General features: G+C 35.9%; 1 protein-coding gene across 8 annotated transcripts in view; it reads left to right on the forward strand.

Annotated features, from left to right (window-relative positions):
- The window catches only part of CEP170 (centrosomal protein 170), a 102,239-nt gene extending 87,268 nt beyond the window's left edge, over window positions 1–14,971 (forward strand). For 5 of the 8 annotated variants that reach the window (XM_065680150.1, XM_065680155.1, XM_065680152.1 and 2 more), the window contains 6 exons: window positions 1,708–1,885; window positions 3,255–3,422; window positions 3,710–3,798; window positions 9,095–9,188; window positions 11,134–11,185; window positions 12,627–14,971. In XM_065680150.1, the coding sequence (XP_065536222.1) occupies window positions 1,708–1,885; window positions 3,255–3,422; window positions 3,710–3,798; window positions 9,095–9,188; window positions 11,134–11,185; window positions 12,627–12,913 (868 nt within the window). In that variant the 3' untranslated portion in view covers window positions 12,914–14,971. The remainder of the gene's footprint in view (window positions 1–1,707; window positions 1,886–3,254; window positions 3,423–3,709; window positions 3,799–9,094; window positions 9,189–11,133; window positions 11,186–12,626) is intronic. The other 3 variants (XM_065680151.1, XM_065680153.1, XM_065680154.1) reach the window with 2 other exon arrangements.
- Window positions 14,972–15,817: the final 846 nt, after the last annotated feature.

A 15,817-nucleotide genomic window follows, 5' to 3' on the forward strand; every position in this document is an offset into this window, starting at 1 on the left:
TTCTGTGGAGAGTTACTTGATTGATGGTGCTTCTTATTATGGTGTTTAATGACATTTCTCTTCTGGAGGATATACTGATAATTGAGATTTCCTGGGTTTTATTTTCTTAACAACTATTCATTAAATACCAAAATTTGTCACAGAAATCAAATGTGATTATTAGCAACTTGTGTGTTTAAGGAAAAATGTGGTATGATTGTGTGAATAAAAGGAAGTAGGTGCTCTGGTATCTCTATTACTTAGAACATTATCTCAAACCTTGGAGTTTTAATGAGATATATATATATATATAAGGACATGAAATATAGATTAAAATTGAACCAAAAGATGTAGTAATAATAGGCACTTTCCATAATTTATTAAAATGAGCATTTGACTTGGTTTCTGCTGTTGTGTTCTAGTCTTTGATAGTTTGAATTCAGAAATACAGTGTGGAGTGGTAACAGGTAATTGCCACATATGCATATAACTGGGGTAAGGCTGCAGAAGAATATCTGAGCTGCACAAGGTTGCACATTATTGCGGATTGCTGATGGTTAGCCAGAAAATCTAGTGTTCAAATTTGACTGGAAATTATGTTTTCCTTTCTGGTTTAAATTCTGCTCACTCTGACTTAAACTATGCTTAGGTCAGTGATGTCTATTCTTTTTGACTTGAAGACAAAGTGAAAATAAAGAGCAGAAAGAAGCTCACCTTTAACAAGCACTGGCCAGCATGGTGTGCATCACTGTCACATGGCTGTGCAACTGCTTTCACTTAAGTGGTGGGTGGTTTTGTTCACAGAGTCCTTGGTGGTGCAAAATTAACACTGTTGACTTCTGTGCCTTCAGTCCTCTCAGAAGTGTGAAAGGGGATCACTTTTTGGGCTGCTCTTAATTCTTTAGTCTTCTGAACTGCTTGATCCAAAGTGGAGATTCAGGGTGCCATATTTAGGAGGGGGCTTTTAGCTTTGTGGTGGGGCATTTTTCCCCTCCTTTTTTCGGGATGTCCTGGGAAGGAGTAGCGCAAGCAGAGCTAGGCAAGCTTCCTCCCTGTGCTGAGCAGAATACAGAGCAGAGCAATTTTTTGATGTGGTCGATCAGAAGTAAAGAAATCATTACCTGACAATTCAGATGTAATTGTGTAGTGCTAGCATATCCAGAGCTTTCAGACATACTGTTTTTCCAGCTAAAAACTTTTCTTGACTAAAGTTGAAGCTTTAGGATACTGCTCTGGAGTTTCAAACATGTAAACAGCTTGATCTGAGTGAGCTGCAGGGCTGCTAGATAATCAAAGGTTCCCAGGAAGTTTTTTGTAAGTAGGTAAACTGAGGTATAAATTAAATGTGTTCTGGACATTTCACATTTACTGCATGTACACAGATCATCTGTGCAGTATTTTCAGTGTATTTGCAGTGCATTCCATGTGTCAGATTTAGTGCATATTGCACACAACTCCACCTGGGAATCCTAGAAAGAAAACAAGGATGCACTTGTATCTTTTGAGATTGCCTTCTACCTTCTTTGTATAGAAAGGCATGTTATTAAAAGCTTCAGTTAAAAAATTGCTTTCATAGGTCTACCAATAAACTTTCAGTTTAGAAGGGCATGCACATTTTCACAGCACAGTTGTCAAGAACTACAACTTACAAGCTCAAAGGTTGCAGGTTGGGCTCTACTGGTCCAGAAGTGTTTGTAGGGAAGTATGTAACACTCTCTTTATTACTAGGATCAGTCAAGATCTGGCCCTCATCGCACGGGAAATCAACGATGTAGCAGGAGAGATAGATTCAGTGACTTCATCAGGCACTGCCCCCAGTACCACAGTAAGCACTGCTGCCACCACCCCTGGCTCTGCCATAGACACTAGAGAAGAGGTAGGAGATCTTCATGGAGAAATGCATAAGGTTCTTCCTTTTCTTTATTTCTTTTGCTTTTAGCATTTTGCATAGCCTTTTTTAGTTATTTCCACTCAACCCGTATGCATGATCTCTACATTGTTTTTTGCTTTAAAGTTCCTTTACATTCCAAGAAACAACCTAGAAATTATTCTATGAACACAGCCTGTCAATAGACTGCATACTATCTGTCTGTCTCTTTTTTTCCACGAAACATAGGACAAGATAGTTATTTGTTTCTTGCTTGTCTGTAGCCTTAGATACCATTGGATAGTATCTAAGTGCATTTGAAGATACGAGTGTGTATGCGCAAATATATATACACGTATGCCTTTAATACTTTACATAGCTATTAAAAACAAAAAAGTCCCTTTTTTCACAGGTGACAAAAGTTTCATCTTCTGAACACTGAAATACTTAGGTACCATCAGTTAACTATCACTTCAGATTTTCTTTCTTAATAACATTGTCAAAAACTGCCTTAAAATAAGTTTGTCTTGTGCTCTAATAGTTCTTATTTTCTTTGACTATTCTGGTGTGCTGCTCTATGAATATATTGACTAACTCATACTAGTAATCATCACAGGTCTAATGCTGGTAAATGTGCTAAGCGGAATTTTGGTCATCACTTTCTACCATATTATAGTTCACCCTTATAGATCTTTACTGCACCTTTTTCTTCGTAATATTCCTTTCAAAATGTGTTTATTCATTTTTGTGTGCATAAAGTTTGGTTAATATATTAATTTCCTGTGGCTAGTATAATACTGTCTTTTTCTGTGGAAAAAAAGATATAAACAGTGATAAGAAACCTGTGAGCTGGGAACTCAAATTATAACTGCACTCACAGAGGTTCTCATGGACTTAAGGCTAAGCTTCAAGGAAGTGCTTATTTTCTCAGATCCAGATAGATCACTCTTATTTTTATGTTACTAAATAATTATTTCCTTCTTTAAGAAGTATTGTACAGTATGTACATACTGCAGGTGGCAGGATCTGCTTTAAGTAGGTATAGGTGTTTCTGTGACACTATGACTAAACTGGGAAAAAAACCTGAAATTTGATAGCACTGTACCTAATTCCACAAATATATCCTATTAATCAAAGGAATAAATTATTCAGTGCCAGTTTATAGGTAACTGTTATGTTACCTGACCATAAGCAAAACTTTCTGTGGCTGGTAATTGAGGGAAAAAATAGTTAGTTTTTACAAGGTATTGTTACATAAGAGATGAATCATTTTATGCTGTACAAGACAAGAGAATGATTTTTATTTGATGGGCTTCCTGTAAACCATTTCATAAAGAAAAAGAATATTAATCTGATTTTTGCATGTATCAGTAGTTTTCATGAATGGCATTTTTCTTTTACCCTCCAGTTGGTTGACCGAGTATTTGATGAAAGTCTCAATTTTAGAAAAATCCCTCCACTAGTGCATTCCAAACCACCAGAGGGAAATGGTCGGTCTAATGATGCTAGACCTCAGATAACAGACACTCTAGATCCCCCCAAAATTACCCGGAGAAGGACTTGGAGCAGAGATGAAGTGAGTACACAATTGGATTCTCTTTTAATATATCCATTTCAGGCTTTTACAGTTCCCTTCCCACTTAATATTGTAGACAATGTCCTTTCTTTCCTACCAATAGCAGGTAGAAAAAAAAATATTTGTGTACTGTTTAATTTGCAAAATATTGAAATATAATTGTTTTGTATATGATACTAATTAGGAAACAAGTCATTTTTTTAAGTTAAAAATATTTCAACATTTATGGAATTGTTTGTATTCTTATTAAATTAACAGTATACTTTTTTATTAAAAACTTATTGCAGGTTATGGGGGACAGTTTGCTCTTGTCCTCAGTCTTCCAATTTTCTCGCAAGATAAGACAATCTATAGACAAAACAGCTGGCAAAATCAGGTGGGTTCTTAAAAACTGTTATTACTGAAAATGTCTGTTCTCACCAACAGTCCTACTAGTAGAAGAGATATGTATAATACAGATACTATTTAGGAGCAACTTGTGGTTTTAAAAAAGCAATGTTACCTAAAGTTTTTTTAGCATTCAGAAAGATTTGGGAAGAATAATTTTTCCATTATTGCTTTAGTCTTTTTCACATTATATAAAGATAAATATCAGCCAAGTTTACATGGACTGAGCAATATCTATCATACTTCCAACAGAGGAGTTGTTCCAACACATGCAAATACTGAGCAAAATCTACACGACCTCTATGCAAGTCTTATAAAACTCGCTTTCTTAAAAGATAAGGTTAAAATGTTGCTGAACTGTAAAACTGGCCCTGTACGCTGCCAAGTTGTAGGGATCGCCTGTTTGGAAAGAAAAAAAACTGAAACAGGGAGAGCAGTTTCAGTATATCCTTCTGAAAAAGAACACACAGGAAACAGTGTGGTCATTATTGATTTCCAAATCTAAAACAACAGATGTAACTATCTGTTATTTTTAATTGAAAATTCCTGCTTAGGTAGTTAGATTCCTGCATAAAATGTCATAGTAGCTATCAGGAAGTATAGACAGGTAAAAAATGATAACAAGTTGTTCTATCAACAATTCCATTTAACGTGAATGAGTGAGTGTGCAACCATTGTTGACCATTTTGGTTGACAATAATAAATGAAAATTCTAAATACAAAGTTCAGGGTTTTATTATTCACGTGTCCTTTTTCATGTCTTTGTGCACTTGATAATTTCAAAATCTGATACATTAAAAATAAGAAAGTCATAGGGCTGAACTTCACGTATAATTTTCTGAATGTGAGAAAATTTTATGTCTGTAATTGTCAATTTACCTAGGAAGCATCAGGTTAGATGGGTGACAGATTAATCACCAAATCACAGATTTTATTTCAGCAAAGGGTGATGTAACTCGTAAAAGCAGCAAAATACTGTCATATCTGAAGATTGTATTCTCATGGGAGAATCAAAAAAGCCTTGTCCACAGAAATCAAGAAGAAAAAAATGGTCTGTATGAATCAGTAAAAACTGTAGGTTATCTGCCATTTCTAGTCCTGCTGTTTCTAGTAAGAAAAATATCACCGAGTGATAAAACCTGGAGCCCATTCTTATTTTTTGTGTTCTAAGTGGGTTTTGTTGGTTTTTTATACTGGTGGTTACAGGTAACGCTTGTGAGTACCTTTTCTCTGCTATCTTGGAACACGGTCAGGGCCTGACATTCATCTCACCTGTCTTTTTCCAAGTCAACATTTTGGGCTGCAGGATTATAATACTGGAAATACACCCTTTGCTGCCTTTCCCTCTTTGGTTTCCCCAGATACATTCTTTTATGATTCATACTATTTATTTAAATATCCTTAAACAAAGGAGACATGAATGTCTTTTGGTATGTAAATTTCAGATGAGTTTGTGAAATTCAGGTGTACAGTACTGTTACTTTCAAAAGCTATGCCAGATTAACAGAGTTCAACTTCATTATGCAGAATTTATTACAAATTATGCAGAAGTTAATAACTTGTTCAAGTTTAATCAACTTCTAAGTACATGCTGTCATTTACTTTAATAGCTGATCTCAAAAACTGAACAAATAAATACACATGACGAGGTACTTCAACATGACCGTTTTTTGAAAGTCATTCTAAAAGGCATTTGAAATTTAGAAATAGAAATTAAATACATTAAGTTTTGTTTTGAACATAATTCTTTGGGAAAATACAGTGACATCCATAAGGAACTCTGCTTACCAATGTATTTTTTTTTCCTTTTAAAGCTGCATCATTGGAACAAGAATCTTGCTTATTGACTGACTTATTTGTCGTAGGCGTCCAGGATGATAGGTATCTTAAAATGCCTCAGAAGCAGTAGATAGTAGATACTCTTTTTCAGTTGTTCTCATTTTTCTTGACAGTTTGCAGTTTCTGACCTGCAAATATGTTGCTAGCACAGCTCTAGTTTACTTAATGTAAAAAACTTGAGTGCAGTATAGTGGTTTAAAACAAACCTATGTATGTGAATTCATTCTGAGAAAAGCATATAACTGTAAAATCAAGTCTTGCGTGTTTTTGGTTGATTCTCTGAGCTTAAAAGGTAAGTCAACTACATTGTAATGAATGTAATAATTATGTGATCATGTATGATATTAAAAATGTAAGCATACCTAGAAACACTTTATATAGGCTTAAAGAAAGGGGCATTGCTTATTTCTATCAAAATATAGTGGAGAAACTTTCATTAAACAATTATTTATGTATTCCCTGGAGCTGTGATCAGAACTTCCTTTTCCTGCTTTTCAGAATGGATTTGAATAATATGATGTTATTCCTAATGTCATTAGTATTTTGAATCAGAAAAAATAACAGTAGTTTCAGAATTTCTTTTTTTTAGAAAGGATATAAAGCATTTAGGATGAGGTAAAAAAACCAAATTATTTTCCTTAGCTTTGTTTTCATGCACGAGTTCAACCAGCTGTGTTGACAGTGCTTCTGTCCCTTTTATTGCAGTTATGCCAGTTAAAATTTCTGCCCAGGACAGATAAAGTGAGAATTAGGGTTTGTCAAGCTATCAGTTGTGTTTTTTCAGAGTACTTGAATCTGAAAGGACAGAAGAAACTTTTAGAGGCATCAATAAGAGTAAGCTGGTCAGCCTGACTGTGTTTTAAAAGTCCTCCCTCAAATAATATTATTCACCAACATAAGCTGCTCCCCAGAGCAGGGACAGTATAGGGCAGTTGCGTTCCCTACGAGTTGTATCATGCGTGTTAAAAAATTTCAGCCTTCCTATCTGGGTCCAAATGGAGAAAGATGTTCTTCCTTTGAATGTGAGAACTCTTCTTTCTGTAATATTTTAGTTGCAACAGCTAGCTTTACAAAAAGACCAGTTTCTCTTTGGCTGAAGTATTAAGAACAGAAATATTTTTAGTCATTCTTGAGAAGCAGATCTGTCAGAAATTAAAATGAGCCAAAATCAATCAGGAAAATAAATTAGTATGGGCAAAAGGAAACATATATCTTTTTGCTTGACTAGTTTCTTTCCCGCTTCTCCACTGCCATTTCTGTTTTATAATTTACAGATAATGTTCCGAGTTCCACAGAGTTCTGTAATCATTCCTACCTTATATTAAGAAATAAGATTGAGAGAAGCTTTTGACACTGTATTCCTCAGCACTGTATTCTCCTAGTGCTAACAAAACACCAGTCCTAGTATGGTGTTCAGATTAAACAGATTCAAGTGCCTGGTTCTTTCCTTTCACCAAATCCTTTGTATATTTGTGATTTTCTTCAGGATAAGGTCATAGTTTGGGTAGTACTGAATTGCTTTTTATTATATATTTTTATTCATTACTTTGTATAATCAGTTATATTCTTATCTGCTGGTGCACACAAAACTGCATTGTATTTAAAAATTCTACAGCATTCTTGCCATGTATCATATAACCTGTTCTTCGCTGGCTGAATATTGTCATGGGTTCCCAGGAAGCCAATATGCAATTTGTTTACTTTTCTGTCTTTTATATGTTATAATGGGTTTGCAGGAATTTTCAGAGATTACGGAGGGAAGAGGTAAGTAGGTTTTGCAGTGAGAAGACCTACATGGTCTTCAGTGCTCTACAATGTGAATGCAGTGTTACTGGCTTGCTTGTAGCAGCCAAGTACCTCTTCAGTCAGGCAGAATCTAGGCAAGGCATTCAGGTCAGTGTAGATACTAATTGTCAGTCTCTGCAGTTTGCTGTGCATCCAGCAAAGTGCAATGTAATTAAAATTGGGACTGAGCACAAGAGAATAAGGAGTTCAGGTAGATTTGCCCCAGAAAGTAGGAAGAGGTGCAGCGCAAGGCAGCAATCATTTATAAATATGTTCTTTTAGGGTATGGTTTGGTTAGAAGGAGTAAGAGAAAAGGAGACAAAGAACCCTAGTAGGTAAAAATGTACTAAATGAAGAATTGAAAAAAAATGTTGTAAGAAGGAAATAGGCTTCCTAAAAAAACCTTAGGCAAACCCAAACTGGCCTGTCCACAGCGTAGTCTGAACAATTACTAATTACTGCTTTCATTTTTCTGTTTTTCTTTTTTTTTTTTTTTAAATAAAATGACCTATGAAATGATGAGCTTTCAAATTGTAAGAGAACAGTAAGAAATGTATTTCTAAAAGCCAGTAAAACTGAAAACACCACATACACAAGCAAAGGCACTAATCACACCATAAGGGCAGAACTATTTCAATATAATTATGGGCAAGAGGTAAATGAAAAAACCATGCAATGTCAAAATAACATATTTTTCTACTAGTGATGTTTACTGCTGAATAAAGCCTAATTTTCTGTTCCTGCTGATTTACAGTGTGATATAAATGCCATTAAAGTACAGAAAGTATAGCTGTATAAGACTCTGTATACTGACTCCAGATATTTCTAGGAGTTGCCTGGTCTGTAGTGCACGGTCCTGTAAAAATTTAATTGACTGTGCTTTTCATTTATTTGTTTTAACTCATCACTGTCAGGCAAGTCCTAAATTTTCCATTGTATTTGGACTTTCTTGTATCCAGCTTTGCAGCTGTGTGGTTTTGCAAACTTTTGCACTCCCTTCCAGAACATAAAAGCAATCTTCTCAGACATCTGATGTTCAGCTTTGTTACATGGATGGTGACACTACTTGTGGTCGTAAAGTGTTCCATGTTTCCTTCACTGTAGTTTTGATTGCTTCCCCAAGAAGCAGTATGTACTAATGTTTACTCTTTGTGTGCTATGAACACTAAAATCACTTGCAGAAGTGGTCATTTACCTCAATCCCATGACATTGTGTTATGAGAGTATTCATAATCAAATTAGTATAAAATACAAATGTAAAAGTGTTGCATTTATTTGCTACTGTTAACCTTTCTCTTACGTTTTGCAGTTGTTGTAAAATACAGTGTTAACAGGGAGTTCTCTGACTATTGTAAAATAGTTGGATTTTTAGAAAAATATCTCAGTGCTGGAGGGAAGAATAAACTGTGTCTTTTCAACACCGTAAGCAAGTATTTAGCTACAGAAGTGCCATTTTAATGTCAGGAATAATGGTATTGCTGAAACCATGTATGCTTCCCTGAAAATTTATGGTTGGATTCTGTCAGCTTTTAATATCTCCAATTTCACTTTTAGTCAGTGCTCCCTATGCTGCTTTGTTGCATCATGTTATCTAATCTCTCAGGTTTAGTTTATTTCTTTCTGTCTATTTAAAACATGCTCTTCTTGAATTTTTCTTCTAGAATATTATTTAAGGACAAAGACAGAAATTGGGAAGAAATTGAAAACAAGTTGCGAGCTGAAAGTGAAGTTCCTATTGTTAAAACATCAAGCATGGTATGAATAGTTATCTTTTCTGGGATTGATTGAGCCTCTTGTCTAATTTCTAAATATCAACACATATAGCATTTTGCTATATGTGAAAGAAAATATTCTGTAGACATGTTGCAATAAAAGTACTCTTCAGAAAAAAATAATCATGTTGATTTGTGCAGAAGTGATAACTATAGGATACCAACAACTGCAGTTGATTCATGTCTTCCCCCCACTGTGTAATTAGAGCCATTTCATGACCAGATTGAGTGAGAGTGTGAGGGAACAGAGCACGTGTTGTTTCCTAGTACACTTCTCCTCTGCTTCTAAACACGGAGCATAGATAGGGTTTGAAAAACATCTGTGCATGTGGGAGCAGGCAGAGAGTCTGGCTATATTACCCCATCTGGAGTATTAAGAACATCAGCTTAGGCAGTTTTCTGAGGGATGGATGGGAGAGGAAACTCCTTCTCACATACTTAGTACTGGACTGCTGAGAAGTAAACTGTGAACACATTTCCTCTGGCATCAAACTGGCCAGCACTTCTCTATGAGCTCATCATGAGGTATTAAACTAATCCAAATTGATTTTTCCTGGAAGTATTAAAGACTTGGCCCATAATTTCTGCAGCATGGTGTATTTTTTAAAGGGAAATCATTAGTAACTCAGTGTATTTAGTAGATACACTGGCTGTCTGGTTTTGGGGTTTGTTTTTTTTTAAGTTTCATTTATCTAGTTACAGAAGTTTCTACTTTACGAATATAATTCTTTTACACATTTCCAGAATAAGATCGAAGTTTAGTGTTTTGTATTCTAAATTCCATGAATAGGGCTTTAAGGCACTCATTACAAAAGAAAATGATTAGTTGTATATTTATTTCTAAGCTCAGCATTGTACAACTTCTTTCTTCAGGGAATTAAATTCATTGTTTGAAAGTGTATGGCTTAGGGTTTGGGGTTTTTTTGGCTGTGCACTGATTTTCAAGTTTCTGCTCAGTTTTCAGAGCAGTTCATTGTTCAAATGCAGTGCTTATTTTTACCACAGAATATTGTTAAGAGTTAATAAAGGACATTTGTAACCAATGTTTGTTTTGTTCTTGGGACATTTGTGCCCAGCTCAGATGTGGAATTTGCTTAAAGATAATGACTTTGTAAAATCCAAGGTAATCAGTCTCTTTGCCACCCACAAAAATCACATTACTTAGTATAGAATGGGTTTCTTTGAAAATTCTCAGCTTTTGAAGATCACTGGTAGCTCTCCTCAGCACTTGGATTAATAGTGTTCTTAGTGAGGCATCCTTAATTTGTGGGATTCACATATTTATAATTTAAGATGTGTCACACTTAGCGGTGGTTGTGTTTCTGAGTGCATTGCTGTGGCAATGTCTGTTAGCAAGTAGTGCAGCTCAGAGGAGAAAAATCTGTAAGGCAGACAGTTGCAGAGGACCCAACACTGGTGTGCTGTACAGGGTCTTGTGGGCATAGAGCCCAGTGGTTGCAGGCAAAATCCTGATGCCATCATCTTGCTGTTCTGACTCACATGTGAACAGGGTCACCCTATTCCATTAATACTGGGCTTGTACTGTAACTTTCCTTTAAAGGTTTGCGGCTACTTTGCCCTATTTGTACAGAGCCCTAGTGTCTAAGTCTGTGCTTAGAAGAAGCATGCAGACAAATGAGGAAGGAACAGAGTGAGGTTTGGTTGACACTCTTTCAGAGTGTCCCACTCTTACAGAGGGGAGCTCTTCATTTCAGAGTCAGCCATGGCTGTCCAGTCTCAAGCACTGCCACCCAGGACTTGTAGTGGACATGGCTGGGCCACCACCAGCAAAAGTGTTCTTGATACTAGGGGAGACAACCCAAATAGCCTATTGCAAAGGCTGGGGGGGGGGGGGGGGGGATTGTTTACTACTGACAGGTAGTTTGAGTCTCCCTTTCCTTACTGAAACAAGTTTGTTTCTTTCTTAGGAAATATCGTCAATCTTACAGGAACTGAAACGAGTTGAGAAACAGCTGCAAGGTACTAATCTTGTTTTACTTTCCTCTTTTTCGATTGCTTGCTTCAGTTTTTATATATACATATATATATGTATGTATGTCATGAAAAAAGTTACTGCCGTTAATTAAAATATATTAACAGTATCAGTTGCATACATTAATGTAATTCCTGGCACATTTGGTAAAGAAACATCACTGAATTATTTTAAAACAGAAGTGTATGATATCTTATGCGGGTGAGAAAAGGCTCAAATGAAAATTAAATAGTCCAGAGAATTCCAAAGGAATTCTTTTTGAAACATTCTTAATAGAAACATTTTCATGGGTAAGTATTGAAGAGTAGATGATAGAGAATATGGAGATTAGTCCATATAAAGTAGTGTTTGTACCTCAGTAATACCCTCATGTGTAGCACAGTTCAATGCACTGGGACCATAATGTGTAGGAAATCTCAAAAGATAAAACCACCTGTATCTGATACAATAAAATGAAAATTTAGAATTAGCTCTTGACATCTTCCTGTCAAACCACTGAATCCACTCTTTGCAATTGTGGAGTCCACAGACTACAAAATGGGAAAGTTACTTTGCTTTTCACGTGCAAAAACTTAGCTGTGTATATGATAGAAAGAAGTATGTTGTGCTTACAAAGTCTGCTATTTGGACATATGCTCCATTTACCAAAATCAACTTAAAATCTTAGTATATTTTAAAAATAAGCTGCAGTTTTAAATGTGTATTGTTTATACTTAATTTAATTTGGAGTGGTCAAATCGATTAGTAATCCATGTTTATATATAATTGTTATTGTATTTCTTGTCAATTTCCTGTATTTGTTATTTTTAGTATTCAGATTTAATCCCACAATAAAACATGCTCTAAGAAAGTAATGTTTCAGGAGGAATTGTTAGCTCCCTTTAGAGACAAATTAGTATTTCTTTCATTCTGAGCCTATAATTAAAAAGTGTTCATTTATTACAAGTTATATTGTGTTTAGAGAACATAATAAAGAAATTTGGCCCGGAGAAAGAGGCCAAATCATTTCCTTGCATATGCAGTGGTCTTCTAATAGATCTTAGTACAGTTTTGGAAATTTAAAAAGAGATGCGTTAGTAGTATGATAAAATGAAATTGTACTAGGTGTTTCAGCTTGCCCTCACTATGTGAAAGGGGACAGTGAGTCCATCATTATGCATTAAATAGAATAAATGACTGCTCTTCTGTACAAATTTCATTCAATCACAGAATTAGTAGCTATGGACATTTGAGTGGGGGTGTAGAATGAAGCATAATATGTAATGGTAACATTAGAGCCCCTTAAACATGACTAAAAATCCCATCTTTCAGTCCCTATAAGCTAATCTTAGATGGTTTGTCATCTCTCCTTCCTGTCTGCACATCAGGCAGTGTTTAGTTTGTGTAGCTTCGTTTCATCTAAAGCTTCATCTTTTCTTGATTGCTTAGCAATTAATTCTATGATCGACCCTGACGGTACCCTGGATGCTCTGAGCAACTTGGGATTCGCCAGCCCCATCTTACCAGCTCAGCCGAAGGGGAAGTCCAGTCCCATTTCCCAAAGTACCCGTCCTCAAGTGCAGCCAAACTGCCAGCCTGAAGCTCGGGCTCTTCAACCTGCTGCTGACCCTGGTGCAGCGGAATTTGAGAATGCTGAATCCGAGTCAGATTTCAGCATACGTTTCAACAGATTTAACCCAGATGGGGAAGAGGAAGATGCCACCCTGCGTGAGTGACATCTCAGTGTTGATAAAAAACCTTTCATGTGGAATGTTTAGGAATAAAGAAAAAAATATAATACTGGTTTTATAATTAAAAAAAAAAGAAAAAAGATTGGTCAAACAGCAGTTGTTTTATTAAACCAGTTTTCTTTGTGATGCTTTGATTGTCACACAAATCCTTTTTCAATCATAATGATATGCATAGATACCAAGTGTAGGAAAGCAGATTGTGGCAGGTTTGCCCTTTGTGGTTGTGTGCTTTGCAAAAGATTTATTAATATCAGCAATTTTCCCTTAATAGATTTATTTCTTTTCAAAAGCCATGCAAGCAGTCTAACATTTAATGTTACTGAAACCCCAAATCTCTTTGCCAAGCTGCTCTGATGAATGGACTTCCTCCACTAAAGTTTGTACAGAACTGTTGGACAGTTACATTTGACTCTGAATTAGATGATTTATGTGGGAAGCATTATCTTTGACTACAATGACACATTACTGCAAAAGGTAAGACAGATTTTAGAAAGCATTCATTCCTGCATACTGAAAATCTCAAACAGTTCTGCGATTTATATAACCTTGTTGCTGCATAAATTTTCTTGGGGGTTTACAAAGTTCACATATTATGTTTGCACTAAGATTGCTGGGAGTGGGAGGTGAACATATCGATATCAATAAATAGCAAACAGTGTTTTGGTGTACATAGAAAACGGATAATACGGTGCTTGTATTATCGTTGCAGTGTTTTAATCCACTTTCTACAAAGACTATTTGGCACTTTTTGATCTTCTTCAAATGACTTTTTGATGTTAATTAAAGTAGAAGTATTTCATATCTCATCTCTGTCCACACGTTTGTTGGATCTAGGAAATAAATTTAAACATGGGGCATTTCAAAGCGTAGTGAGGCGAATGAGCTTCCACCAATTCAAATGCGACATAGCTTACAGAAGAAATTACTGTTCCTCAGAACGATTGTGAGATGTAAAATTTTCTTTAGGGGACTTGGAAATAGAGGTGTCATAATTTGCTTCATCGATAGATTCACTCCCAAGTGAATGGTTTTATTTGCTTCTGTATATTTTCCTGTAGTCTTGCTAGTAAAGCTGTCTCTGTCTTACATATTTAAAAGGATTCTGGAAGACGACTGCTAACATAGACATTTTGCTTATACCACTGGAAAGCAAGTCTGTTTAAAGTTTCCTACATAAGCCTATTTTCCTTATAAGTTGTCCCAGTAACTTAACATTTGGAAATAATAATAAAAAAACAAAAGTAAATTACTTTGTATTTCCAGAACACTGTAATTTGGAGGAATGTTGTTTCTGTTAAATGTAACTAATAGACTGGAATTTTCCTATGTTTGCATCAGTCTCTATATATTAAGGTTAAAGATACAGTTTTGCAGCTTTTATGAAATGGTCTTTAATATTTCAGCAATAATCCTAGATGACATTTGTTTTAAAACCAACTACTTTCTGTACACTTTTAAATTGTACAGGCTTTCAGAAGTCAGTGAGGTTGGACCAGTTAATAAAAATGCAAAAACTTTTTTTGTAGAGATGTAAAAAAAAACCCACTAATCTGTTGTATAATGGATTTCATATTTTCTTTAAAAAATTTAAAAGCAAACAGCCTTCATGTATGACTATGCTCTACTCGAGCTAACCGTGGGAGCCTGGACTACACTAGTTTACAGTGGCTACAAGAGAAGCTTTAGAAGGTACAGAAGGGCAAAAATCCAAACTGGAGCTAGGCGGTGAAAACTGAGTGTATCAAACCATCACCATAATTCCTTCTTTTGTTGAATGCTTGGGAACATAATTTTTCTGCAGGCTCGAGTGGAAAGTAAGAAATTGCTAGGAAGGGTAAAAAGTGCAGGCTCTTCATGCGAGATTCTGTTTGTGTTCTTTCAGGCGTTTATACCTTTACGTTCTGTAATAAGCATTTTGATTTACTATGTTCTTATTTTGTATGAACATGTTCTCCTTATTTATTTTTGTTACATTTATTATGTATGTTATTTTGTTATATGCATTTACAACTCCATTTTTAAATAAAGTGTTTCTGGAACAAATGTGTGAATATGTAATGAAGAGCTGGGAGGTTTACACAGTCTTCTTGCAGTCTTATGTTATCTCTGCTGAAATAGGAAATGGCATTTTTCATAAACATCCTTTCTCCGGAAGAAGATCTATTATTGCCACTGCTGCATCATTTATTCAGCGCTGACAGTATTGGCCCATTTTCCCGTACTCAGGTTCATTTCCGTGCTTGAATTGATTTTGTGTGCAAAGCTAGAGGCAAAATAACCCAGTAGGCCAATCACCAAATGGTTGACTGTTTCCCTTCGTAGAATGAAGGTGAGTTTTATTGCGCCTGCCAGTTGCAGCAGTAGATGGCTTTCAGACTGCCTTCCTTCTGCTTCATATATTGAAAATCTTTACTTGAACATTCCAATTTGGTTCCAGACTGGTGTCTTCTGTCTCAGCTTCGACTCCTCCGACTCCATACGTACTTTTCCCGCAAGACACTGTATTTCCTCTTAGCTAGCTAGCTTCATGCAAGAACAAAACTATGAGTTTGGTATAAAGCTCCAAAAAATCCTTCCCAGATCACTCATTTCGGTGTTGCTGAGCTTTGCTGTGGCTTAGCAGCAGCCAACACTGTCTTGCTTCTGTACACGTAATTTTCTTTCGTATCCCCAGACTGGTGGCATTAAGGCTGCATTGACGGCGCACAGTAACGCTCCACAGCACTCAGCTCTAGAGAGGCAGGAGAACATCTCTCATGTTCAGAGATGCCAGTTTATGGTAGTGAAAGACTGCTGAAAAGGCTACAAGGGTTTTCCAGGTGCTCAGGTCTCTTTTATAGCCCCCAACTTGCCTAGCTACTATCATTGCCTCATGTGTTGCCGATATTC

Source organism: Lathamus discolor, chromosome 5, assembly GCF_037157495.1.
Source record: "Lathamus discolor isolate bLatDis1 chromosome 5, bLatDis1.hap1, whole genome shotgun sequence".
Lineage (NCBI taxonomy): Eukaryota > Metazoa > Chordata > Aves > Psittaciformes > Psittacidae > Lathamus > Lathamus discolor.